Source organism: Otolemur garnettii, unplaced genomic scaffold (assembly GCF_000181295.1).
Source record: "Otolemur garnettii isolate 467f Iridium unplaced genomic scaffold, OtoGar3 scaffold00140, whole genome shotgun sequence".
Taxonomy (NCBI): Eukaryota; Metazoa; Chordata; class Mammalia; order Primates; family Galagidae; genus Otolemur; species Otolemur garnettii.
Genome location: NW_003852535.1, coordinates 1,523,010 through 1,547,062, shown reverse-complemented (window position 1 = coordinate 1,547,062; position 24,053 = coordinate 1,523,010). Strand labels below are relative to the sequence as shown.

Below are 24,053 nucleotides of genomic sequence, written 5' to 3'. Positions count from 1 at the left end.
CAGGCGCCCGCCACAACGCCCAGCTATTTTTTGGTTGCAGCCGTCATTGTTGTTTTGGCGGGTCCAGGCTGGGGATTCGAACTTGCCACCTTAGGTGTACGTGGCTGGTGCCTTAGCCAGTTGAACTATAGGCGCCGAGCCATAGAGTTAGACTTTTAAGGGACCAGGTGGACATTTCCCTGGAGCGCTGATAGATCAGAAAATTTCCTGTCCTTGTCACTCTCTGCCCCACCTAAGACCACTTGTGCCTTTTTCAGCCCACTGCTGAGCACTTCTGCCTCTAGGAATACCAGGTACTTCCCAGTCCCTCTCTATCTTGCTTTCATACTGAATTTTCATCTCAGGGGCAAGGTATTCATGAGGTTAGCCCTGTCCCTTTCTGTCCCCTAATCTGTCTCAGACTCCCCTACCTTAACAATGGTGGGGCCAGTAAAGAGACAATTAGATAGGAAGAAAGAAAGGAATGTCCTCCCTTTTGGAGGCAAGAGAGTGACCCAAATATCAGAGGATCTGAGTAGAGAGACAGCTTTAGGAAGGGGCTAGAAGTGCAAACCCTGGAAACTGGGTGGCAGGTGAGATTCAGCCCTTTGGGTGTTACGCAAGCTCAGGAGGTTCCAAGACTTCCTGGCAACATGTGAGCTCTTGGTCCCCACGTGGCTGTCTTCCAGCTCCCTACTGGACTCAGACTCAGAGTCCTTCTCAGCATCCAGAGGGAGGACTGTAGCAGAGTTTAAGCCACCAGGATCTAGGGAGCGCATTGGTGTTCTCTGCCTCACTTTTGAAAGAAGCTCTGAAATCACTGGTGTCCACAGAGCACCTTCAAGATGAGGAAAGTGAGGGTACCCATTTACATTGCCCCTATATCCCAGGATAGGGCCCTGTCCCAGAGTCCCCATTCCTGTTCAGAGGGCCTTCCAGGAAGATAATCTTAAGTTTCTTCATGGTGAGCTCTCTGTTCCCTCCAGGCTCCTCCCTGCTGAACTGGGGTCCACAGGGCAGGCCTTAGCTCACCTGGAACCATCAAATCTTGTGCCGCCTCTTTTTCCTCCTTTCCTCTCTTCCCCCACTGTTCCTCCTCCTAGACAAGCAGACATAAAAATGAGGGGTTCCCCTCCCCTGCTGCCCCCGGCCCCTCCCATGCCCAGCCTATGACTCTTCCCAGGGAGTTGATGCCAGTTGTCTCCTGTCTCTCCCCCTCCCTTCCTGGGCTGGGCAGGTGACCATCTCCGTGGACGGGATCCTGACCACCACAGGCTACACGCAGGAGGACTACACTATGCTGGGCTCTGATGACTTCTTCTACATTGGGGGCAGCCCCAACACAGCTGACCTGCCGGGCTCGCCCGTCAGCAACAACTTCATGGGCTGCCTCAAGGATGTGAGTAGGGCTAAGAAGAGGCTGGGATCAGCTCAGGAGCCCTGTCTTCATTGTGATTTAGTTTGGTCTGGCCAATTGCCTGGGTCCTCTATTCCTTCCAAGTCCATGATGGGAGACAGCTGCTCTTTCAAAATCTAAGGCCCATTAACTCAGTCAAGAGGCTTCTCCCCTCTCATTTCCTTGAGCCTTGAAAGCCCCCATACTCTCAGAGGACCTTCAAGGCAGCTGTGGTGCAGAGAAAAAAAATGTTGGACATGAAGACGAAAGACCTAGGTTTGAGTCCCAGCACATCCACTGTCTAGCTCTATGACCTTGGTCAAGTTTCCTCATCTATAGCTACTTCTTAAGGTTGTTAAGAAGCAGAGGAGGAGCAGATGAGGGCATAAGTGAAAATACTTTGTCAATCAGAAAATGGCACCAGGTTTTCGCAGTGATTGGTGGCCTTGCCATTATTAGGAACCCCAGTGCAGCAGGCACTGGGCACCCACAGGACGAGCCGCCATGCTGGTGCTGGGCCAGACACGGGACAGGAAATGAATGGGGCAAGGGAGCGTCTGTGCATAAAGCTGTAGCACAAGGGCCAAGCCAAGGGGTCTGGTGGCACTAAGCAGGGGCTACTGGGGCTGGGTGGCCGAGTCCCTGGTGCTGGCTGCTGCTGGGCAGGAGTTGCCAGGCCCTAAGCTACTTTCACCTCTGTATCCCTGACCCCACACACTGCAGGTGGTCTACAAGAATAATGACTTCAAGCTGGAACTATCCCGCCTGGCGAAGGAAGGGGACCCCAAGATGAAGCTGCAGGGAGATTTGTCATTCCGCTGTGAAGATGTGGCTGCCCTGGATCCCGTGACCTTTGAGAGTCCTGAGGCCTTTGTGGCACTGCCTCGCTGGAGCGCCAAGCGCACTGGCTCCATCTCCCTAGACTTCCGCACCACTGAGCCCAATGGGCTGTTGCTCTTCAGCCAGGGCCAGCGGGCCGGGGTCGGGGCCAGCAGCTCCACCCAGCGGGCCGACTACTTTGCCATGGAGCTGCTGGATGGCTACCTCTACCTTCTCCTGGACATGGGCTCTGGGGGCATCAAGCTGCGGGCGTCTAGCCGCAAGGTCAATGATGGTGAATGGTGCCACGTGGACTTCCAGAGAGATGGACGTAAAGGTCAGGAGGCCTCTGGATCCTGCCCCTGGCCACTCCTCTCAGCCTGCCCTGACATTATCCCGAGCTCTGTGCTAGTTTTGTGTCCCACACCATGTCCTGTATCCCTCCCCTGCCATTTCTCCACCCTTGTCAGTCTTTCTGTTGTCCTTTCTGTCATGGCACATTGGCAATCACAGTGTTTGGCATAGGCCAGACCTAGACTCATACCATAGCTCTCCTCCTTGGTGCCTGTGGGACTCAGTTTCCTAATCTGTGAAAGGAATAATTATATGAGGGGTATATGAGGGGTATGAGGAGAAGAAAATTAGTGCAGATGTGTAGATGCATTAGCATAGTGCCTTACACAGAGAGGACACCCCATTCTCCTGTAAGAAAAATATCTTCCCTTCTGTCTGGAGGTGTTAAAGTTTCCCTTAGTAGGACACTCAACACAAATTTACTGAGCACCTACTAGATACTAGGTGCTGTCCAAGGTGCTGGAGATTGGGACAGCAGTGAACCCTGTTGGCTGTTACGGAGCCCCTGCTCTGGTGTCAGGAAGCAGCCTGCACTACTGCCTGACAATGAGGGTTCCAGAGCAATAAAGCAATAGGGCAGAGAGTGCTGGGGTGGGGCAGGTGCCAGTTCTTGGACCTTCTGTCCCTATAACCACACTATCTCCTATACCCTTCCTTTCAGTTTTTCTTTCACATCCTCTTCTTGTTTTCTGTCTGTGAATTCTCTCTTCTTTACTCTTCTCCATCTTGTTGAACGTAATAGAATTATCCAAGAAAGAGAGAGTTGATATAAATGGGAACTGACACATTATCCAATTTAAGCGCTTATCAATGTTAGCTAAATTTTTGTGCTTCCCCGATTGTCACTGAGCTGGGCTTGTGAGTCTAGCCGAAGTGACCATTTCTCTGCACACAGGAAGGAGGGGACACTGTGGCTCCTAGAAGTGTCACCTTCTCATGGGCCTGCTGTTTTTTCCTCTTCCTTAGTGGAAGAGATGTTTCTTTCCCTGGGCTTTACATTAAGTGGTTTTATCCCCAGGTTGTGTCTCAGGATAGCACCAGGAGGTCTTCACAGAACCCTCTGATCTCATAGAGCCCAGGCTTTGTAACACAGGTGGTCAGTGACTCCTTAGGTTGGAGGTCTGCCCAAGCCCCACAGAGCATGCCAGGGCTCCTGCTCCTCAGTGCCTTCAGGCAGCCATCCTGTTAGCCTCACACTGATCTCTGGAGCCCAGACACCAGTGTTTACTATTTCTGATGGCCCATGTTCATATATACACAGAAACACAGACTTAGGGGGAGTCATTTCAACAAGGCTCTCTTAGACCCTTTTCCTGTTTTTTTTAATTGTGCTAAATTATATATAATATAAAATTTACTGTCTTAACCATTTTTCAAGTGTATAGTTCAGTGGCGTTAAGTACATTCACATTGCTGTATAAATAGCACCACCATTCATCCCAGAACTTTTCTCATCTTCCCACACTGAAACTCTGCACCCATTAGACACTAACTCTCTATTCCCCCTCCCCTAGCCCTTGGCACTGGCCATCCTACTTTCTGTCTAAGAATTTGATGACTCTAGGGACCTTAGTTAAATGGAGTCATACAGTACTTGTCTTTTTGTGACTGGCATATTTCACTTTGCATAATGTCAGAATTTCCTCCCTTTAAAAGGTTGAATAGTAGTCCACTGTCTGTCTACCTGGTGTTTATCCAGCCACGTGTTGGTGAATGGTTGGGTCCTCCTTTCTGTGTTTGGCAGGACCTTGGAATAGAGAGAATCTCACTTTGATTTCCTCTTGCTGATTCCCTGTCACACACCCCTTTCCTCATCTTTTCCTTTCTCTCTCTCCTTCTCCTCCAACAATCAGTTCATCTGTGGAGAGCCCTGGGAGGCCCCACAGTGTGGGGGCAGAGCAGGCACCAGGGGAATCTGGCTATAAACAGAGGAGTGGGTGATCATGTGTGCCATATTTGGGGGCCCATTGAGGGAGTGGCCCCTCAGACCTGGGAAGTGAGTTTAGCAGCAGGACTCCGGGGCATCTGACCTTGTGTGGAGAGAACAGTCTAGGGACCATGTTATTATAAGCGGGCACAGGGGAATAGTGTCACTGGTTCAGGTAAGGTTTTGAGCAGAAGAGCACATGCCCTAAGAGGGCACTGTGTCAGTAGGAGGCCCTTCATTCTGTCCCCTTTGTTTTCCACCCCTGTGCCCATACTCTGGTCTCTTGTACCCTCTCCTGAAACCCTCTGCAAAATTCAGGCCTAATATAGACTGAAACCCTCTTTAACCCCATCAAGACAGGCAGACTCCTTTTTTTTTTTTTTTAAGAATTTTTCCAAAATTGAAAAAGGAAGGTGGTGCCTGTGGCTCAAAGGAGTAGGGCGCCGGCCCCCTATGCAGAGGTGGCGGGTTCAAACCCAGCCCTGGCCAAAAACTGCAAAAAAAAAAAAAAAAAAAAGAAGGAAGGAAATCATATGGAATAAAAACTACAAGCAATGCAGTTTCTAGTGTGTAGGTTTCTGTAGCTTAAGATCTCAGAAAAGGCTTTGAAGCTCCCACCTGATCCCTAATCCTTTTTGTAAATTAACAACCTCCTCCTTCCAAAGGATTCCAACTCCAAAGCTCCATGTCTGCCTCCTCTCTCCTGGCTGCCATCCTTCCTCCTAGGCCACAGAGCTGACCTGCCCATTTGTCCTGCACCTGCACAGAGTGAGCTGCAGGCTGACACACAGAGTGCAGGCTCTGAGGTCTTGTTGCCTGGATCATACTGTGGCTCTGCTCCTTCTCTGCTGTAGCACTTTGGGCAGATTCCCTAATCTCTGGAAGCCTGGTCTGCCATTTCGAAATGGAATCATAAAGGACCAATTTCGTTGAGTTATGTGAAACATAAGTGATACAATATATTTAAAGAGTTAGGTGCCTGGCATCATAAATGCTCAATAAATGTTATAGGGGAAAAAGCCTTTGGATTAGAATGTTTCAACTTCCTTAAGGTTCTCTGCCTCCAGTGGCCAGTCTGAGAGGCTGACTGGTGGGAATGACCCTGTGAATGATCCAGCCCTTTCTGGGTTCAAGCTTTTGGGTACGTCCACCTCCTTTCTGAACATCCTCTGAGAACTTGCTCTGGTGGGGAGGAAAGGTCTGGACAAAGGCCCACAGTTCATTGCAGCTAAGTCCAGGCTTGGTCTCATGAGTTCCTGAACCTGGGGACTTTTGTAAGGAAGATTCTGCAGCCAGGCCAGTGATGCTGAGCTTCCAGCCTGGGTGGCTGCTCATCCCCCTAAGCCTGCTGCAGGGTGCAGGATGGAGGAGCCCCGCTGGGATTAGAGGTCTCCCTAGCAGAGGCAGGGTATTCTTTTCTGGCCTGTGGCTTCATTTTAGCCTGCGTTCCCTTGGTCCTCAGGCTCAATCTCAGTGAACAGCCGCAGCACACCATTCTTGGCCACGGGGGAGAGTGAGATCCTGGACCTGGAGAGCGAGCTATACCTTGGTGGACTCCCTGAGGGGGGGCGAGTGGATCTGCCCCTGCCCCCAGAGGTGTGGACAGCGGCACTCCGGGCTGGCTACGTGGGCTGTGTGCGGGACCTCTTCATAGACGGTCGAAGCCGAGATCTGCGGGGCCTGGCAGAGGCGCAGGGGGCTGTGGGCGTTGTTCCTTTCTGCTCCCGGGAGACGCAGAAGCAGTGTGCATCCGCCCCATGTCGCAACGGGGGCATCTGTCGAGAGGGCTGGAACCGCTTCGTCTGTGACTGCATCGGGACCGGCTTTCTGGGGCGGGTGTGTGAGAGAGGTGAGGCTAGTCTTCACCCTAGATGTCCTCACTTCCCATCCCGGTAACCCTCCTTCTTGGGGTGATCCCCATTCTCCATCTTTGTGTCTCCTTCCTCCCTCCCCAGGGTGCCCCTCATAGACCAGTTCTAGGCTTGTCATCCTTGTAATGATCCTTTGGTTTTCTGTTTCCCTCTGTTGGCTTTATGTGTCTCCCCCATCCTCTCTTCCCTGATTCCTGGGGCAGAGGCCACGGTCCTGAGCTATGATGGCTCCATGTACATGAAGATCATGCTGCCTAATGCTATGCACACGGAGGCGGAAGATGTATCCCTACGTTTCATGTCCCAGCGGGCCTATGGACTCATGATGGCCACCACCTCCAGGGAGTCTGCCGATACCCTGCGCCTTGAGCTGGATGGGGGACAGATGAAGCTCACTGTCAACCTTGGTAACCACCCTGCCCTGTGCCTCCTGGCCCCCTTCCTGGCCCTGTCTCTGATCCTTACCCACCTCTATCTGGAGAAGCTGGTGGTGGCACCAGCAAGAGGTTCCCTCAGCAGAGTTTAGAGGTGGGAGGTGCTGGCCTGGATCTGAGACCCTGGGAGCTCTGTCCCTGGTAGGATGTACAGTACAGGGCAATGCTCTATGCTTGATAACCCTGTGAGGGGTGGAGACTGGAGTGTGTACATGTATCTGTTTGAGTGTGTCTGGGTGTGATGCCTGTCCTTCCAGGGTGCTCCCATGGAGTCTTGGTGGCATCTACCTTGTACACACATTTACTTGCCACAGTTCATGCTTGGTTTTGGGCTCATCCACCTGCTCATTCATTGGCTCATTCATTTGGGAAGTGCGCACTGATGCCTACAGGGTGCTGAGTGGGCTCAGCACGTGGTAGGTGCAGAGATGAGCAAGACCTGGCCCTGTGCACAGCCATGCATCTGCTCTGCCCTGTGTTGGCATGTGTAAGTGCCGTCTTCCCCTTGTCATGTTGTCTACTTTCACATTCAAGCCCTTCAGCTGCCCTGTGCAGATACCAGATCACCTGGAAGACACTACTGTCCTTGTTTATAGATTATGAAATTCATATGTGGACTTGTCCAACATTATAAAGCTAGCAATGGCAGGGGAAGAGCCAGGTCTCAAACCAGATCATTTGCCTTGAAGTGCAGCACTTTTCCTGTCACCTCTGACAGGGCGGGGAGGGGTTAAGGGAAGGGTGCTAGCCTGCTGGTCCTCCTCAGCCAGCTGCTTGCTGTCTTACCTGTGCCCACGGGTGAGAACAGGCCTCCGTGCACTTCACCTGGCAGTCCCAGGTGGGCTGGGCTGTGAGGCCTCTCAGGCTCTCTGCATGGGCCTCAGCTCTTGTGGTCAGAGCAAAAATAAAACAGCAGGTTCACTCATTCAGCTATTTATGGGATACCTGAGAAGTGCCAGACATGTTCCCAGCCAGGTGAATAAGTTAAGTCCCCAGCTGCATGCAGCTTTCAGAGCAGGGGAACTCTGGCAGTGAGAGGTCCTAAGCTGTCCAGGTGAGGGTCAGATCTGTCCATTTCATGCTGGCCTCTCAAAGAATATAAAAGTGCAACACCCAAGGACCTGCCACATAGGAAGTCTTCAAGTCACTATAGTTACCTGTTGTGTCCTGGATTGAGAGCAGGAGGGCACTTCAGAGTAGAACAGAATCCTCTACTGAAGAGAAATCTGAACTTTGAGCTTCTAAATAGTCAGCTGGAGTCCCAGCCTAACATGGGTCTCCAGGGCGTTCTGGGACAGACTGTGGCCTTCAGGGGGCACATTACCTTATTATCCTTTTTATACTATGTCCTCTCCTTTTCCCCTTTGGCCACCTGGCCTTTATATTCCAAGGACAAGTATTTGCTAGAGACAGGCTAGGGCTGGAAGTGGGGAGGTGTGCAGGTGTCCAGGGCCACCTGAAGGGTTTCCTGCACTTCTGCTTCTAACAGCTGCACAGCCTGTGGAGTGGGTGGTGTGAGGCAGTTCTGCAGGGAAAGGCAGGGGGGTGAGTACTGTGGCTGAAGCTTCACAAGTCTGCTTAGTGCCCCCTGCATCCCTGAAACTGTCAGGCCAGGAAGGCCCAGCCCAGGACCCCGTGAGTGGCCAAAGCTTCTCAGGCAGCCCAAGTCATCTGTGTATCCAGCTGGAAATGTCCCTGCCTTTGTCTGGGCTTATGCATGTTCTCCATGTGGCTGAGCACATGGCTCAGTGCTTGGTGGGAACACAGCAGGGAAAATCTGGGGCCTTTGATTTTCAGGGCAGGCAGATGCTTTTTGCTTGTGTATACTTCCTAGGCTCCTGGGAAGAAGCTATGGTTTTTGGTGTTTTTTTTGTTTTTTTTGTTTTTTTTTTTGAGAAAGAATTTCATTATTTTGCCCTCGGTAGAGTGACTTGGTGTCACAACAACCTCAAACTCTTGGGCTTAAGCAATTCTCTTGCCTCAGCCTCCCAAGTAGCTGGGACTATAGGTGCCTGCCACACACCCAGCTATTTTTGTTGTTGTTGTTTTTATTGTTGTTGTTTCAGTTGTCATTGTTGTTTAGCAGGCCTGGGCCAGCTTCGAACCCACCAGCCCCAGCGTATGTGGCTGGTGCCCTAACCACTGAGCTACAGGTGCTGAGCCAGAAGCCATATATATATATATATATATTTTTTTTTTTTTTTTGAGATGGAGCCTCAAGCTATCCCCCTGGGTAGAGTGCCATGGCATCATGCTCACAGCAACCTCCAACTCTTGGGCTCAAGCGAGTCTCCTGCCTCAGCCTCCCAGGTAGCTGGGACTACAGGTGCCCGCCACAGTGCCTGGCCAGCTATATTTCTTTAGATTAAAGAAGAGACAATGTCCTTGGCCAGGAAAACTTATCCTGGTTGGCCCTTGGGACCTTTCACCCTTAGGACCTACCCTCTCCTCTCCATAGCTATGCTTTTTGTTTACACCACACGAATACTCAGAAGTCAGAGGAAAAGGGTGGTCCTCCTGGAAGACCCATTGTGTTAAGAATAGGCTTCCCAGAGTGAAGCCATTGGGACGGTCCTCCCACTACCTCTCATCCCTGGCTGTGCCCTGCCCCCACCCATGGAGATCTATGTGCTGAGATGCCATCTCTAGTGTAGCTCTTGTTGCAGACACATCTGTCTACAGATATCACCTGATGCATGTACACAGAGGCATGTGGTCACTGTGTAGGTATCTCAGACATGCAGGTGGTCCTACCCAGCACGAGCTTTGGGCTGTTATGGGAAGAGAGCTGGGCTTGGGGTCAGAAGACCTGTGGTCTATCCCTGGTATCTTTCACTGTGGGATAAGACATTTCCCATCTCTGAGCCTCTGGATTTTTTGTTGTTGTTGTTATTGTTTGTTTTTGATTTGTTTTGAGACAGTCTCACTTTTTTCACATGGACTAGAGTGCAGGCAGTGGTGTCATCATAGCTCATAGCAACCTCAAACTGCTTGGTTCAAGCAATCCTCCTGCCTCAGCCTCCTAAGTAGGTGGGACTATAGGTGCCTGTCACAATGCCTGGCTAATTTTTCTATTTTGAGCAGAGATGGAGTCTTGCTCTTGCTTAGGCTGGTCTTAAATTCCTGAGCTCAGGGATCTTCCCATTTCGGCCTTCTCGAGTGTTAGGATTATAGGTGTGAACCACCATGCCTGGCCTGTTTTTTTAAATCTGTCAGACGAAAATAAGAATCTCTTGCCTGCTCTCTGTGGTGGTTTTGAGGCACAAATGAAATAACAGGAATGAAGACATTATGCAGATGCAAGGCACACGTGGAGAAACCCACCTGCCTTCTCAAAGGGAGACTGTGTTGGGATATGGATGGAAGTTTGGAGCCAGCCCTGGGGCTTGCTTCTACATGGCATGACCCTTCTGGCCTCTGCCTAGGGAGTCCTATTCTGATCCCCTCCTCCGTCTACTCCCCACGGCCTGCAGGCCTTCACATACAAGTCTCACCAAGGCCCCTTGTCCAGGGCTGCCCTTACTACTGGGGAACTAGGAGATGCCTGATGAGGCTCAGTCTTTGGTCTCACAGTCTGGTCCTATATGAGGGCAGCCAGAATTACAGGAAGCAGCTGGGTGGCTATACAGGCACTCAGAGTGAAACAGACTTGGGGCTAGGCCTGAAGAGGGAGCAGAGGCTGTCAGTGACCACTTGGGAAGATAGCTGGGGGGAAGCCTTCAGTGCCAACCCCAAGAAATGGGATATTTGCTAGACAAGAGAGGACTAGAAAGGCACTGCTGCTTGCAGACAGAGGATCCAGAGGACCCGGATTATGCCTCCTGCCCCAGCCCTAGAATCCCCACATCTGCAGACATTGAGCAAGGTCCCTGAGCCCTGCTCCCTGCAACTCCTCAGTGGGGCAGTTGATTTCTGTCCATAGGAGATGGTAGAGTCTTCTGGACTTTTTGCCCTATTTCATTGTGGCTTGGGTCCTTACCTTCTGCCCTATGCCTGGCCTCTGGGGTCAGTGCCTTCCCTCCCTGGAGTTGTCCTTCACTAGGTGCCTGTGGGGGCCCAGCTGTTAGTGCAGCTGTCAGAAAGAGTGCAGTGTAATTGTCTCTAAGTTGTAGGGGGTCACCTCTTTCCACCCTATTCGAGTGAATTGCCTCTGCTTTTCCCATCAACACAGGGGTAGGGGGTTGGGAAGCTCACCACTATTCTGATCATTGAGCTATTCTTTCTTAGTGAAATTCTGAAATTCCCATTAGTTCTGCCCTCTTGAACCAAACAGAGCTAGTCTAATCCTTCCCATTTTAAATCAGGTTAAATACACATTGTGTCCCAAAGTGCTGTCAATTGGGTGAATGGGTGAATTGCCAGTCCTACTGGGGCTCAGCAGTAGTCACTGAGGCCCGGCTGCTAGGACAACTCTGAATGAGGGCTGCACAGGAGTGCATGTCACCTTTCCCTCATGTCACTTAGATGCGCTGGAGGCTTGGGCCTACTCTCTCCAATCTGTGGGGCGTGAGTGGGACAGGGATCCCTCAGTTCCTTTCCACGCAGACTGCTTTCTCCCATCACATGTTTGTATCATGACCCTGGTCTCCGTGTCCAGCAGAGCCTTGGTGGGTCTGTCTGTGCAGACCAATTGCTTCTGTCCATTCCCTGCACTTGAGGCCACTAGTTGACAGATTACTAATCAGCTCTGCTTGGGGGAGTGCATGTGCTAAAGAGGTGGGTTTTTCCTGCTCCTGCTCCCCCAACCTATGCCACCCATCTTCACGGTGTGTTCACTCTGTTCAACCCCACCAAACTGGGGATTTCCCAAGGTGGAGTCACTGTAGGGGTGGGCCTGAAGCTCATATCTCTACTCTAGACAGATGGTCCCCCATTCCTGGTGCTTCCCTGCTGGGCAGGGGAAAGAACCGAGCTCCTCCCTTGAGCCTTTTCCCCAACTGGGGCTTGGCCTTTTTTTCTTTTTTGGACCCTTCATTGGTGAAGACTCTGCTGGCCCCAAGAGAGCCTCCAGGACCTGACTCCAGGGCTTGGCACCCTCCCACCCCCACCCTTCCTCCATGTCCCCCCTCCCTTCACTGTCCAGCCTTTCCTTCCCTCTGCTTCCTCTTTCTTCCTCTTTCTCTGTCTCCTCTCTGCCTCCTTCCTCTCACTGTGACTTCTCACTTCCCTGTTTGTCTACCCTTTGGCCTTTCTCTGCCTCCTGTGCATCCCTGTAGTGCCAAGCTGTGGCCCAGGGTCCTGGCTGCTTCCCCCACTCTTCTGCTGCGGTTGACAACGCGTGTGGAGCTCAGCTGTACCACCCAAGGGGCCCATGGCCCCCCGAGCCACAGGGGCCATCGGTTTATCTCCACTGCAGGAACCTTCAGGTGCCCAAGGGACGCCAGGTGCTACCATTTCCTGCTTCCTGGGCCATTGGGCATGTGGGCAGAGCCTATTTAGGGAGGAGTGACAAGAGATCAGGAGATTACTGTTAACTGAGAGCCAGAGACACTCTTCCTGAAAGGCAAGGGCTGGCCCAGCATACAAGGGCTGCTAGTGCCCTGCTTAAGACCCTCCTGTTCCAGCCCCACAGCTCATAGGGAGGGAAGCTGAGGCTGGGAGAGAAGTGCTGTGCCTGAGCATTAGGACAGACAGGTACAGGGGTTTCTGTGGCTGCATCTAGCCTCTCTCATTGGGGCTGAGTCAGGGTCTGGTGTAGGCAGCCGTAGGGCCTTCAAACTGAACTCTAGGAGCCTAGTGTTCTTTTTCCTCTGCAAGGTCTAGATGATTCTACCTTGTGGGTGATTATCCAACCAGAGGGATGATCAGAGGCCCCTGTGTAGACATGTGCTTCCTGACCATGTCTCGAAATCAGAGGCAGCACTGCCTGGATTGGGGCAGGTGCAGGAAACTGCCTATGTTACCTGCTTGCCTTATGTCCTCAGAGAAGTCATATTTTGGGGGCCTCAGTGACCTTATCTGTGAGTACTTGGCTCCTCTCTAGGAAAGCAGATTAATACTAGGTCCTTTTCAGGGTGATGGATTCCCCCACAACCATCCTGGAATCCCCCCAGAATGGGAAGGGGTAGGAGGAAGGTTCCTGCAGGGGTGGTGCCAGCGCCTGGGGCTTTGGGAGGTGTATGGCCTCGGGAAGGGGGCCCTGGGCAGACCCCTTTGTTTAGCTCAGAACCTGCAAAGGCACAGGACGTGACATGTCATGCCTGGGCTCTGAGCCGGGAGTCGTCCCAGAGCAGGGTATGCAGGGACTCTGGCCCTCCCCATCCATCTCCCTCCTGGAGACTGAGGAGATGTGGGGTTGGTCAGGTCCCCAGCCCCTAGTGGCCCCCTGTATGACTGGGGTTCCCAAGGTGCCCCGTCTCCTTCTGATACCAGAGGCCCGGGTTCCTCTAAGAAGGGGGACAAGGTCCTCCTCCCATCACCTGAGCGCCCTACCTCCTGGCTCTGGGGAGGGTTGGAGCCCTCTTGAGGGCAGGATGGACAGGGGTCCTACTGAGGAAGGGGAGAGGGCACCTGAGCACGCGTGGTCCCCGGAAAGTGGCCCTGGGGGGAACCCCCGCCCGCAGATACCCCTCCCTGTGAAGGATGTAAAAGAAAAAAACTTGTTCTGCCTTTTTGTCTCCCCTCCCCCTCTGCCCGCCCCATGGCCCCCCCAGACTGCCTGCGCGTCGGCTGCGCACCCAGTAAGTGGCTTCCCTCTTCTTCTGCAGAGACCCATGGGGACTGGGGTGCTGGATGCTGGGATTGAGGGAGGCAGGGTGGGGGAAGGGGAAGCCTCAAATGCTGGCTTGAGTGGGGTATGGGTGGTGGGTGTGGGGAGGGGAGCAGTGGCTTTGGGGGTGGGAGGCAGAAAAAATGAGATGAAGCAGCACTCAAAGAACTGGTAAAGAGTCTGGCCAGGATGGGTTCTGGGAAGAAAGGACCAGGACGCTTTGTTGCCAGGCAGGAGGAGAGCAGGAAGTAGAAGTCCAGGACTGGAACAAAGACTTGGGTGGCACCTGCAGTGGTTGCTCCCCATTCTATTGGCTGGCAGTGAGAACCTGAGAGGGGCTGGGGATGTGTGCTGCATCTCCAGAGATGTCCACAAGAGGGATGTCGAGGCACATGGGAAGGAAGATGAGGGTGGGAGGGGAGTATGTCCAGGGCCTCAGAGTTCACCTGGGTTGCTCCTGAGTCAGCTGGGGGACCAGTTTCTGCCAAATGGGGGCTCCTTCACTGGTGACAATGAAGGCTCTCAGCAGGGGTCAGATGGAGGGCAGGTGTGGATGTTTCTGGGCATTCCACTGTGCCCAGCACTCCATGTTTCAGAAGAAGGTGTTTCACATGGCGTGCCCTGAGTTCATGGGAGGAAGCATATGAACACTGGGGGCACAGGCGGATAGGCTGTGTGTGCACGGCGCCCATTCCTCTGTGTGTGTGTGATGTGGTGTGTTTTGTGTGGTCCAGGGTTTCTTCAGCCCCAGTTGGAGGGAGCCTCAGGGAAGGGGGTACCTAGGAATGACCTGGGAGTGCTGCAAGGTCCAGCAACATTTTAAAGATGAATACATTTCATTTTAGACTCTGGAAGCTGATAATCCTGGTTGAATAAATGGTCATAATTCCCAAGAAACAGGACACCCCCCTCTCTAGCCGGGCTGCATATTTAGCTGCCTTGCATGTGGTTGCATGACCAGTGTGTGGAGTTACCTGGACAGAAAGGTTACATTGTGTCCCACGTGGAGGAGAGTCAGTATCTGTGAAAGATGAAGCTGGGGGTGCATGTTTACATGTGGGTGCATAGTAGGGCTGCGTGAATTTGAGAGAAAGTTTTAGGTCTGTGTTTATCCATTGGGAATAACTTGCTGGCTATACACTGACAGTCCTTAGGAGTCTGGTGGTTGTAGGTGAGAGTGTCTGTGAACAAGGCCTCAGGGCACAATTCCAGGGGCCCCACTCACTTCCTGTTCTGTGCACATGGCACCCTCTGAAGTCATACACAGGCCAGTACTGAGTGTCTGGGTTTATGATGAAGGTAAGCAAGCTCTATGCATGCATGAGCTCTAGGGAGGTGTGTACTTGTTTGCACAGGTGAGGTCATGTGTGTGTGTGCACACATGTGTGGGTGGGGAGACTGCCTGTGGTGGTATAGCAGGCCACCTGTGAGTGTGTGTAGGTGCCATGCTCACTCCCCCCTTGGTGCCGCAGGTAAAGGCCCCGAGACACTGTTTGCGGGGCACAAGCTCAATGACAATGAGTGGCACACGGTGAGGGTGGTGCGACGTGGCAAGAGCTTGCAGCTGTCTGTGGACAACGTGACTGTGGAAGGTAGGTGGTCTGGGCCCAGGGACGAGGACATATCTCTGTGACCTGTGCTTGGTCCCCTCTGTGTGGTGATCACAGCCTGGCCAGTATTCTGGCGAGCTGCCTCTACCATTTCTCCCTTGGGGTGCTATATTATGGGGGACTGGAGCCTGTTGGCCTTTGACTCCCCCCAGAACTATGTTTGCTGCTGGCACTCAGCTGAGAGCATCTCTGCTGACGTTGGTCATGCATGGTGCTTGTGTGGAGGGGAGGCTCCTGGGAACCCAAGGCCCAGCCCCAGAAATGCTGCTGCTCTCTGTGCCCCAAGCCATCCCCTTCATCTTGGTCTCCTGTCCTGAGCAGGACAGATGGCAGGAGCCCATACACGGCTGGAATTCCACAACATTGAGACAGGCATCATGACAGAGCGGCGATTCATCTCTGTGGTTCCTTCCAACTTCATTGGGCACCTGAGTGGGCTGGTGTTCAATGGCCAGCCCTACATGGACCAGTGCAAGGATGGCGACATCACCTACTGTGAGCTCAATGCTCGCTTTGGCCTGCGTGCCATTGTGGCCGATCCTGTCACCTTCAAGAGTCGAAGCAGCTACCTGGCACTCGCCACGCTCCAAGCCTATGCTTCCATGCATCTCTTCTTCCAGTTCAAGACCACTGCCCCTGATGGACTTCTCCTGTTCAACTCAGGCAACGGCAATGACTTCATTGTCATCGAGCTGGTCAAGGGGTGAGGGGCTGGGCATTGCACTGCTGTCAGGGGAATGGTCCTCTTCCCTTGCTGAATCAGATATAGCTCCCCTAGCCACTGGTAGAGGTGTCCAATCCCCCATAAGTCGAGGTATAAGTCTCCAGCCACCAGCCAAGATGGAGAAGCTCCCCCTATCCCACCTTGCTGACTCCCCGGGGTCCCAGTTATGGCTGTTCTCTATCCACTGTCCTGGCTCAGGCTCTCTATCCTCTGCAGGCAGAAGTCAGCCTTGCCCCTCTCTTGCCTTAGAGGACCCCATTCCAGAGCAGTCCAATCCTTGTCTCCAGAGGACCCTTCTGTCCATGAGCCTCCCCTCATCATTTCTTCTGAGCCTGTGCCACAGGAGCCAGCTCCTCAGTCCTCTCCCAACATTCTCCCTGTGACAGGACCTCACATCATAGCCTTCGTGCCATTGGTTTTGGTCCCTCTCTGATGGGATCTCCCTCTCAGCCCCTTCTTCCCATGGCCTCTAGGACCTCTGCCAACCATAGCTGCTCCTCACCCTGCCTTCCTAGTGTCACCCCACCCTGACCCAGTGTCTCCTCCCTACTGTGGGGCAGGTACATCCACTACGTGTTTGACCTGGGGAATGGCCCGTCTTTGATGAAGGGGAACTCAGACAAACCAGTCAATGACAACCAGTGGCACAACGTGGTGGTGTCCAGGGACCCAGGAAACGTGCACACGCTCAAGATTGACTCCCGCACTGTCACGCAGCACTCCAATGGCGCCCGAAACCTCGATCTCAAAGGTGGGGCTGGGGCCTCTGGAAAAGGCCTGGCCCTAGCCCAGACACCCCCTCACCCTAGCAGGATTGACCCCCTCCTGGGCTGCTGCATCCCTCTTCCCCCTGTCCCTAGCTCCCATTCCTCTTTCCCTTCTCTGTTCTTCCCAGCCTGACATTTTCCTGTCAAAGTTCTGCTCAGCACTCCTGTGAGTCTGCTTCTCAACATGGAAAGCCTGGTTTCAGGAGTGCTTGGTGGCCTCCTTCCAGAGCTAGGAGTAGATAGCCCTGGTCCTCTTTTAAGGACCTCTTGTATCTCCAAGATTGAGAATACTGCCTTGGTTGAGGGTTAGAGTGAGAAAAGGGAGTCCTGGGCAGGTGATGAGAGGCAGAGGGATCCTTGAAGCCTCTGCCTAAGGAACTGGCTGGGCTAATTTTGGTACTTTTGGACCTAGGCTTCCTTACTGTGCTCAGGGTCACACATACCCCATGTTCCCCAGGGCCTCATCAGTATTCATTGAAACAATCATTGCCAGCCCCCAGAATGGGTGACTGAGGGAGTGGGCAAGAGGAGGGTAAGCTTAGAAGGCATGGGCACTGGAGCAGGAGAGACCAGGCCTACAGCCTCTCCAGGATTCTCCACTGGGGGCAATGCCAGCTACCTCCTTGCATGTGTCCAAGGAAGCCCTCTGCCCCATAGAGACCCCTGGGTGTCAGTATGACTCAAACTGTCAGAGCTTGAAGAGGGTCCTCAAGAGGTCACTGAATTCACTTCTCTGGATCTTGAATCATAGTGTTGCAAATTCTCCTTGTTCCCAGAAGGGGGCGATGTGTCACAGAGAATCTGAAGTGGCAGCAAGCCCAGGGGTAATCTAGGCAGCTCTTGTGTTGCGTTGAGCCAGTGGCCAGGGCAGCAGATGGAACAGTGTCTTAACTGAAGCTCTGCTCTAGGCTGGCCAAGGCTTCCAGGGAGTTAGTCTCTGGGAGAGGGGATGGTGTCAGGTGTCCCCAGTAGAACTTCTTCCCAGAGTCTCCAGGCCAAACCCTGGTTGTTGGGGGGAAGGGAGCTGGGCTTAGAGCTCCCTAGGAGAGAACTCAGAGTTGGGAGAAGCTTAAAAGAGTTTTGAGAATGGGAGACTTCAGGAGAGAGGGAGCGGAGGTGGAGGGGTTGGGGCTGTGCATCTATGAAAGGCCCTGATTACAGGCCGGAACTGGAATCGAATGTGTGGGAGAGAGCATGAGCAGGTTCCTCCAGCTGTCCCCCAACCCCCTACTCCCTCAAGCATCTGGGTTTCTCTGGGAGGGGAGCAGACAGATGGCAGAGTGGAGAAGAAAAAAGGAAGAGATGGGGGGCGGGGATCTGCAGGTCACTGGATCTCTGCAAGGGATGTGGAGCCTGGGTTGGGACACAAGAGGGCTGGAGAGGGCTAGGAAGACCTGACAGCCAAATGCCAGTGCCCTGGGAAGGGAGTGAGGGCCTGGATGCCGCGGTTGACCTCACTCCCTTTGCAGGGGAGTTGTACATTGGCGGTCTGAGCAAGAATATGTTCAGCAACCTGCCCAAGCTGGTGGCCTCCCGGGATGGCTTTCAGGGGTGCCTGGCCTCCGTGGACCTCAATGGGCGCCTCCCAGACCTCATCGCTGACGCCCTGCACCGCATCGGGCAGGTGGAGAGGGGCTGTGATGGTGAGTGGAGGGTGAAGGAGTTAGGTGTGACTCTGGGGCTGCAGGAGGGCCAGCTGCAGAGGCAGACCAGGCTAGGGAGTCTAGCAAAGTGCCCTACCTTCTCAAGCTTGTGAGAGCCTGCCCCACAGTTCCAGGGCAGGGTACAGGCAGATGAAGGGTCACTTGCCTTCCCTGTTGCCTCCCACCCTACAGTCCTGGAGTGCCTCCCATTCCTACCCTGGTCCCCTCATCAGTACTTGGCCCTTTCAGCCTGGCAGAGCTCAAAGTAGGACCCTCCAGCTGGCCCTGAAGCTTCTGAACCTCCTGGGGAGGGAGGGCTCTTGGCTGAGCAGAGGGTGTTCCTTCTTCTGCCCCTTCCAGGCCCCAGTACCACCTGCACCGAAGAGTCCTGTGCCAACCAGGGCGTCTGCTTGCAGCAGTGGGATGGCTTTACTTGTGACTGCACCATGACTTCCTATGGAGGCCCTGTCTGCAATGACCGTGAGTGCCTGGGAGGGTTGGGGGCCAGGGGAGATCTGGCCCATTTCCAGCCATAGGGACCAACAGGGAGGAAGAAGGGTCTCTGGGAGAACAAGAGCGGTGCTGCTTGCTTCCTTCTTATCCCTTGTCTTGAGAGTCCGAGGGGAGCTGCTCTCTGCTGTTCCTTCTCCAGTCTCTGTGCGGACTGCTGCTGCCTCAGTCTCAACAGGGCAAGACATTGATATCTGTCCTTTCCTCCTTATTCTGAGCTGGTGGGACTCTGCTCCCTTTACCCACAACTAAAGGTATCAGGTTCTTTGGGGTGAACTTGTTGCTGTCCCTTATGATTTTGGTGATGGCTTTACATGTTGTACTTGTATCTCACACAGACACACTACTGCACAGCAAGAGGCTGCCCTCAGAGTGAAGGCCCATCATTTTCCACTGGGAGCAGGCCTACACCCCAGAGGACAGGCTTAGGATGTTCCTAGGAGTCCAGGCTACTGTACAGATGGTTTCCCTGGACATGAGTCTGGCTGTTCTCTTATTCTCCTCCATGAATCCTAGCTGCAGGTTGTCCCTTTGCACCATAAGGACACTTCATAGTGTCCTTGCTTGGTTATTCTCCCTGGATGGGCATCTGCTTGCTAACCTGCTGCTGTATGAGGCCCCTCCCCAGAGAGGCCGTTTCAACAGCAGCAGTTTCCAGTCCCTTGTGGCTGTGGCCAGCAGTTGGTTACAGCAAGCCAGCAGGAGGGCAGCTGGGGCAGGAATGGGTGAGGGAGGAAACCTTCTACTTTAAGGGGTGCTTTGGAGTTTCCCTTTAATGATTGGGCTGGTGGGAGGGTGTCACTGGGAAGAGTTCAGTCTCCTCAGGCATCACTTGAGTTGTCTTCCCTGGGTTAGCCCTCCTGAGAGGCCAAGCGGAAAAGTCAGCCTCCTGGGAAGAGAAACACACACACACACACACACACACAAACAAACACACAAGGACGGAGTTCCTCCATTCCACAAACATGGAGTGAGGCCTGGAGAGGAGCAGTAGGTTTTGGAGGTAGCTAACAGCAGATCTAGGGTGATAACCTGGATCAGCCCCTTTGCCTCCAGACCACACTGCTAGACCTTCGTCACCTGGTGTAAGCCCTAAGTTCCTTAGAAGAAAAACCTACTGGTTCCAGGGATTGGGCTCTTCGGTGGGGTTCTTGGTTTTTTCTTTTTCTTTGAAAAAATTTCCAGCCAGTCTTCCTCACACTTTCCTGGTGTCCTTAGACATGGTCATCCCTTGGGTACCATTGCATCCCTGTTCTGTCCCCACCGGATGTGATGTTCCTTGTCTGACCTGCTGCTCTCTGTGCCTTCCAAAGCCTCCTTGACAAAGGCCAGCTCATGGGTACTTCATCCCCAGCTGCCATGGTGTAAAGATGGGGCCGAGGTTAGGCCTGCTCCCCTGCAGGTGATTCAGCTTTGCATAGAGCTGGAGATGATGGTAACTTTGTAACTTGACAGTAACACTTCCCACTGACCCTTTAGTGTTTAATTTATAAAACTCTTGTAATTTGGTCCTCAGAAAAGGCAGTGGGATGGAAATTTCCTTCCTGGTTAACTGATGAGGAAACCCAGGCCTTGGGAAGGGGCAAGGCTTACCTCAAGTCATGGAGTGGGAGGTAGAGCTCAACTAGGACCTAAGTGCTCCCAATTCTGTTGTTCATCTTTGGGTGATGGTGGTGCCCATGGTGGGCACTTCTTGCTTGAGTGAAGAGAATCAGGATCTGGAAGTGATGCTGCCCATCTTACTACTTCACTCCCACCCGTGAGCCTTCTGGAAAGGGAGCATAGAGACAGATGGGGATGGGGGTTGCACCACCTTTCTGCAGGGGTGGGAAGAGCACCTTTTCTGTGTCCCAGGCTGGTGGGAGGCAGGGAGAATTGGGGTCTTGGAAAGTGTCACCGTCCCCAAGCACTGGTCTTCGTGTCTGGCAGCATAGCCTGAGTAAAACTGCGGAGCTAAGACAAGGTGGGTACAACTGGGAGCCCACACAGGGCTCAGTGTGCTGCTTCTCTGATGCTGGCCCTGGTGAACCTCTGAGATCTCTGCCTCTGAAGGACAGGGCAGGGATATGGGGGGTATGGTTTGGCCAGGGCTTTTCAAGACACACCCCCTCTGTTTCTGGGGCTTCTCATCCAAGGAGCTTGCCTCTGCTTTGTGCTCTTTATGGCTGATCTTGGGGCCTTGGTGATGGACAAGGTCATGCAGGAGCCCAGCGGAAGAGAAGGAGAGGCCATGGTGGGAGGAGCAGGACCTGCCCTCTGAAGGACAGGGTGGGGTGTGGAGCTGTCTAGTCTGGGAGAGACTAGGGCAAGGGGAGATCAGATATTCAGAAAAGTTTTTCCCAATTAGTGCCTCAGTTTCTCCATTTGTGACATAAGTATACTCCTTAGGAGTGGAGGGATCTTTGTGTTCCTTCAAGGCTCAGGAAACTCTGTTCTGGAAAGATAGGAGAGAAAACATTAAGGAGAAAATGAGCGATGAGAGAAAAATCTCTGTGATGAGAGAAAAATGGAGAGGGAAAGAAAAAGAGAATATGCAATGAGAGAGAAAGAGAGGGTAAAAGAGAGACACTTCTTGACATGTGGCTGAAGCCCCAGAACTGAGGCTTGGGACAGAAGTGCTCCCATTGGGCCTACTGGACACTTTGTCTTTCAGAGGCCATCTCCTGCTTTCCCAGAGGGTCAGTTCCTTACCGTCTCTGCCTCTCTGGCTCTGTCTCTGCAGCCTCTATTGATCTCTTGCACACCTCCTTCTTTCCTACCCTCTGTGCCTCCCCTCCCTCCCCAGCCTCGCCCCCTCCACCTCTCTCCAGTTCCCACTCACTGGTATTGATTGGCCTCTAGGCGGTTTCCCTTCCTCTCATCTCGCCACCGGCTCCTCCCTCCTTCCCTTAGGGACCATAAATTTTCTGCCTGCTCAGAGCTGTGTCAGTCTATATTCCAGATCCAGGGGCACAAAGATGGGACAGAGAGGACAGAAAGACATTGTTTCCAGAAGCCTCTGCCCTTTGCCTTGGCCTGTAGTCTCTCTTCCCTTGTAGGGCCATGAATTGCCCTAAGCCTCCTTTCTTGGTGGCTTTGATGACCTGAGTGGCCCTGGCATCTAGAGGGGGTGTGTGTGGCCAGTGCAGGGCTGGCAACAGCACTGTGGGAGCTGTCCCAGGTGCTGATTGCATCCTGGAGCAGGGGGCAGCACACAGGGATGGATGGACATGACAGTTTTTGCTCCTATATGGAGTTCAGAGTCTATAAGCAAGAACCAGTTCTGTCCTGCCCTTCCATCCCCCTTTCTCTCGGCATTCCCTTTTCTCACTTTACCCACCCCTTCTAGGCCCTTCTTTCCCCATCTTCCTCCTCACTCTGCTATATGGTTTCTTCAGCTCCCTCCAGGGCCACTTTCCACCTCTTTCTCTCCTTTCTCTTCCCCTACTCTCTTTCCCCCCCCCTCCCCCCCTCCAGCAGGCTGACACAAGCTTCAGACCATGGCTTCCAGGTGAAGGGAAGAGAGTTTCCCTGCACTTAGCTCTGGGGCCATAACAGGTACTTCCCAGAGGCCCCTAAAAGTTCAGGGGGCAGATTGGAGTTGACCGGGTCTCTGAAAGAGAAGGGTTTTCCTTAGCTGGACATAAGTGGCCCAGGAATGGTTTTGTCCTAAATGGGACACTCAGTGGATAGGTGCCCTGGAGACTGCCCTATAGAGGTTGAGGCTGGGGCAGTGGGAGGGAAGAGCTATGGTTGGAAGTGTCCAGGAGGGGATTGTGTAGGGAGATAGGGGAGCACATTTTTCCAGGAGGTAGTGAGGAGAATGTATGTGTGTGTGGCCTGTCTTATTCTTAAATACCTTTGGGGCTCTGGGTGGTTGCTGTGGATGACCTTATTTTGGAGGGTAAACTTCAGGAAGGGGGCAGGGATGTCTTTGTGTATGTTGGCTATTCATTGCTTGTGATCAAACATGTATGTGTGTGCCCACATATGCATCTCTGAGCATGTTACACACTCGTCTGAGAGTGATTTGGTATGCCAGTGTCTGTGAGCACATGCATGCATGTATGTGTCTGGGCCTGTGTGCCAGCCTGCACACTGGTGCCTGTATGGGCACGTGGGTGTCTCCATATCCAAGTCGGTCCACATCCCAGTGTGCACGTGTGTTTTGAGGGGCGCGTGCAGCGGTGGCGGTGGCCGCATTTCTGTGCGCTGGACCAGAGAGCACTATTGGGGTTCGTCCAGGTGGGAGGGGGAGGGAAGGAGGAGGAAGAGAGCGGCCTCTCTTGCTAGCCTCAGTCCCGTTCAATTATTCAGCAGGGCCCCTTCTCCGGGAGGGGGGTGCGGAAGGAGAGCGCGCCCCGGCGCGGGGGAGGGGCAGGGCGCGCGCAGAGGAGAGGCGAGCGCCGAGCCGGCTAGCCAGGTGCCGCGCAGTGGAGCTGCCCAGCGCCGCCCGCAGTTCGGGAGCCGCTCTGGTCCCTCCGCCCTACCCCCTCCTCCTCCCGCGTTCTCCTCCCCCCTCCCCTCTCCACTCTCTTCCCTCCCTCCCTCTCCCTTCCACCTCTCAGCCTCTGCAGCAACACTCCGCTGCCTCCATCTCTCCGCCGGAATCTCGCAGGCTCGCGCCTTTCCTCTGCTCAGCCCCACTCCCCTCCTTTCCCCTCCTCTCCCCTCCTCTCCTCTCCCTTCATTCCCCCCTCACCCGGATTTGCTTCCCTTCCCCCTTCTCCCGCCCCCCCTCCCCCGGCCGCTCCCTCCTTTCCCCCCCGGCCTCCGTCGGGCGGCAGCGGCAGCAGCGGCGCGGCCAGCCCTAGTCGCGTTTGGTCTGCCGCTTTCCGGGCAGCAGGGCCTCCGTCCCTCTTCTCTCCTCCATCCCGCACCGCACCCCCCCACTCCACCCCAGCTAGTTTTTCCGCAGGATTTCCCCACTCTCCCCTCCCTGCTTGGTCCCCCGCTCTCTCCTCCCTTCCTACCCGGCACCATGCCCCCTCCCCCGAGCGCTCCCCCGGGTTTCTGACGGCCCTCTGCGCCGCTCCGACCCCGCCAGGATGCGGAGAGACCCTTAGCTCCTCGCGATGGACCCAGGCGTCCTGGACCTTGGCATTGCCGCTCCGCGGAGCCCCGATTCCCCGGCGGGATCCAGTTGATTTCGTTGGCTCCGGACCGAGGCTTGGGCTCTGGTTTTTCTTCTCTTCACCCCTACCCCCCTCCCGGAGCTTGGAGCCGGAGGGGGGCTTCGCGGGGCTGCGCAGCCCCGCGTCCCCGCCCCCGGCCATGGGGCTGTGAGGCGGCCGCCCCCGGGCCGAAATGCCCCCCGGGGGGAGCAGGCCG

General features: G+C 54.0%; 1 protein-coding gene across 6 annotated transcripts in view; it reads left to right on the top strand.

Moving 5' to 3' along the window:
* NRXN2 (neurexin 2) overlaps positions 1-24,053 on the top strand; it is a 111,058-nt gene that overhangs the window by 53,088 nt on the left and 33,917 nt on the right. For 4 of the 6 annotated variants that reach the window (XM_003798612.1, XM_023518522.1, XM_023518521.1 and 1 more), the window contains 10 exons: positions 1,217-1,378; positions 2,099-2,531; positions 5,938-6,324; positions 6,550-6,753; positions 13,434-13,460; positions 14,962-15,081; positions 15,421-15,802; positions 16,384-16,574; positions 18,060-18,233; positions 18,594-18,713. In XM_003798612.1, the coding sequence (XP_003798660.1) occupies positions 1,217-1,378; positions 2,099-2,531; positions 5,938-6,324; positions 6,550-6,753; positions 13,434-13,460; positions 14,962-15,081; positions 15,421-15,802; positions 16,384-16,574; positions 18,060-18,233; positions 18,594-18,713 (2,200 nt within the window). Of the gene's footprint in view, positions 1-1,216; positions 1,379-2,098; positions 2,532-5,937; positions 6,325-6,549; positions 6,754-13,433; positions 13,461-14,961; positions 15,082-15,420; positions 15,803-16,383; positions 16,575-18,059; positions 18,234-18,593; positions 18,714-24,053 lie in introns of those variants that run through there. The other 2 variants (XM_023518523.1, XM_003798613.2) reach the window with 2 other exon arrangements.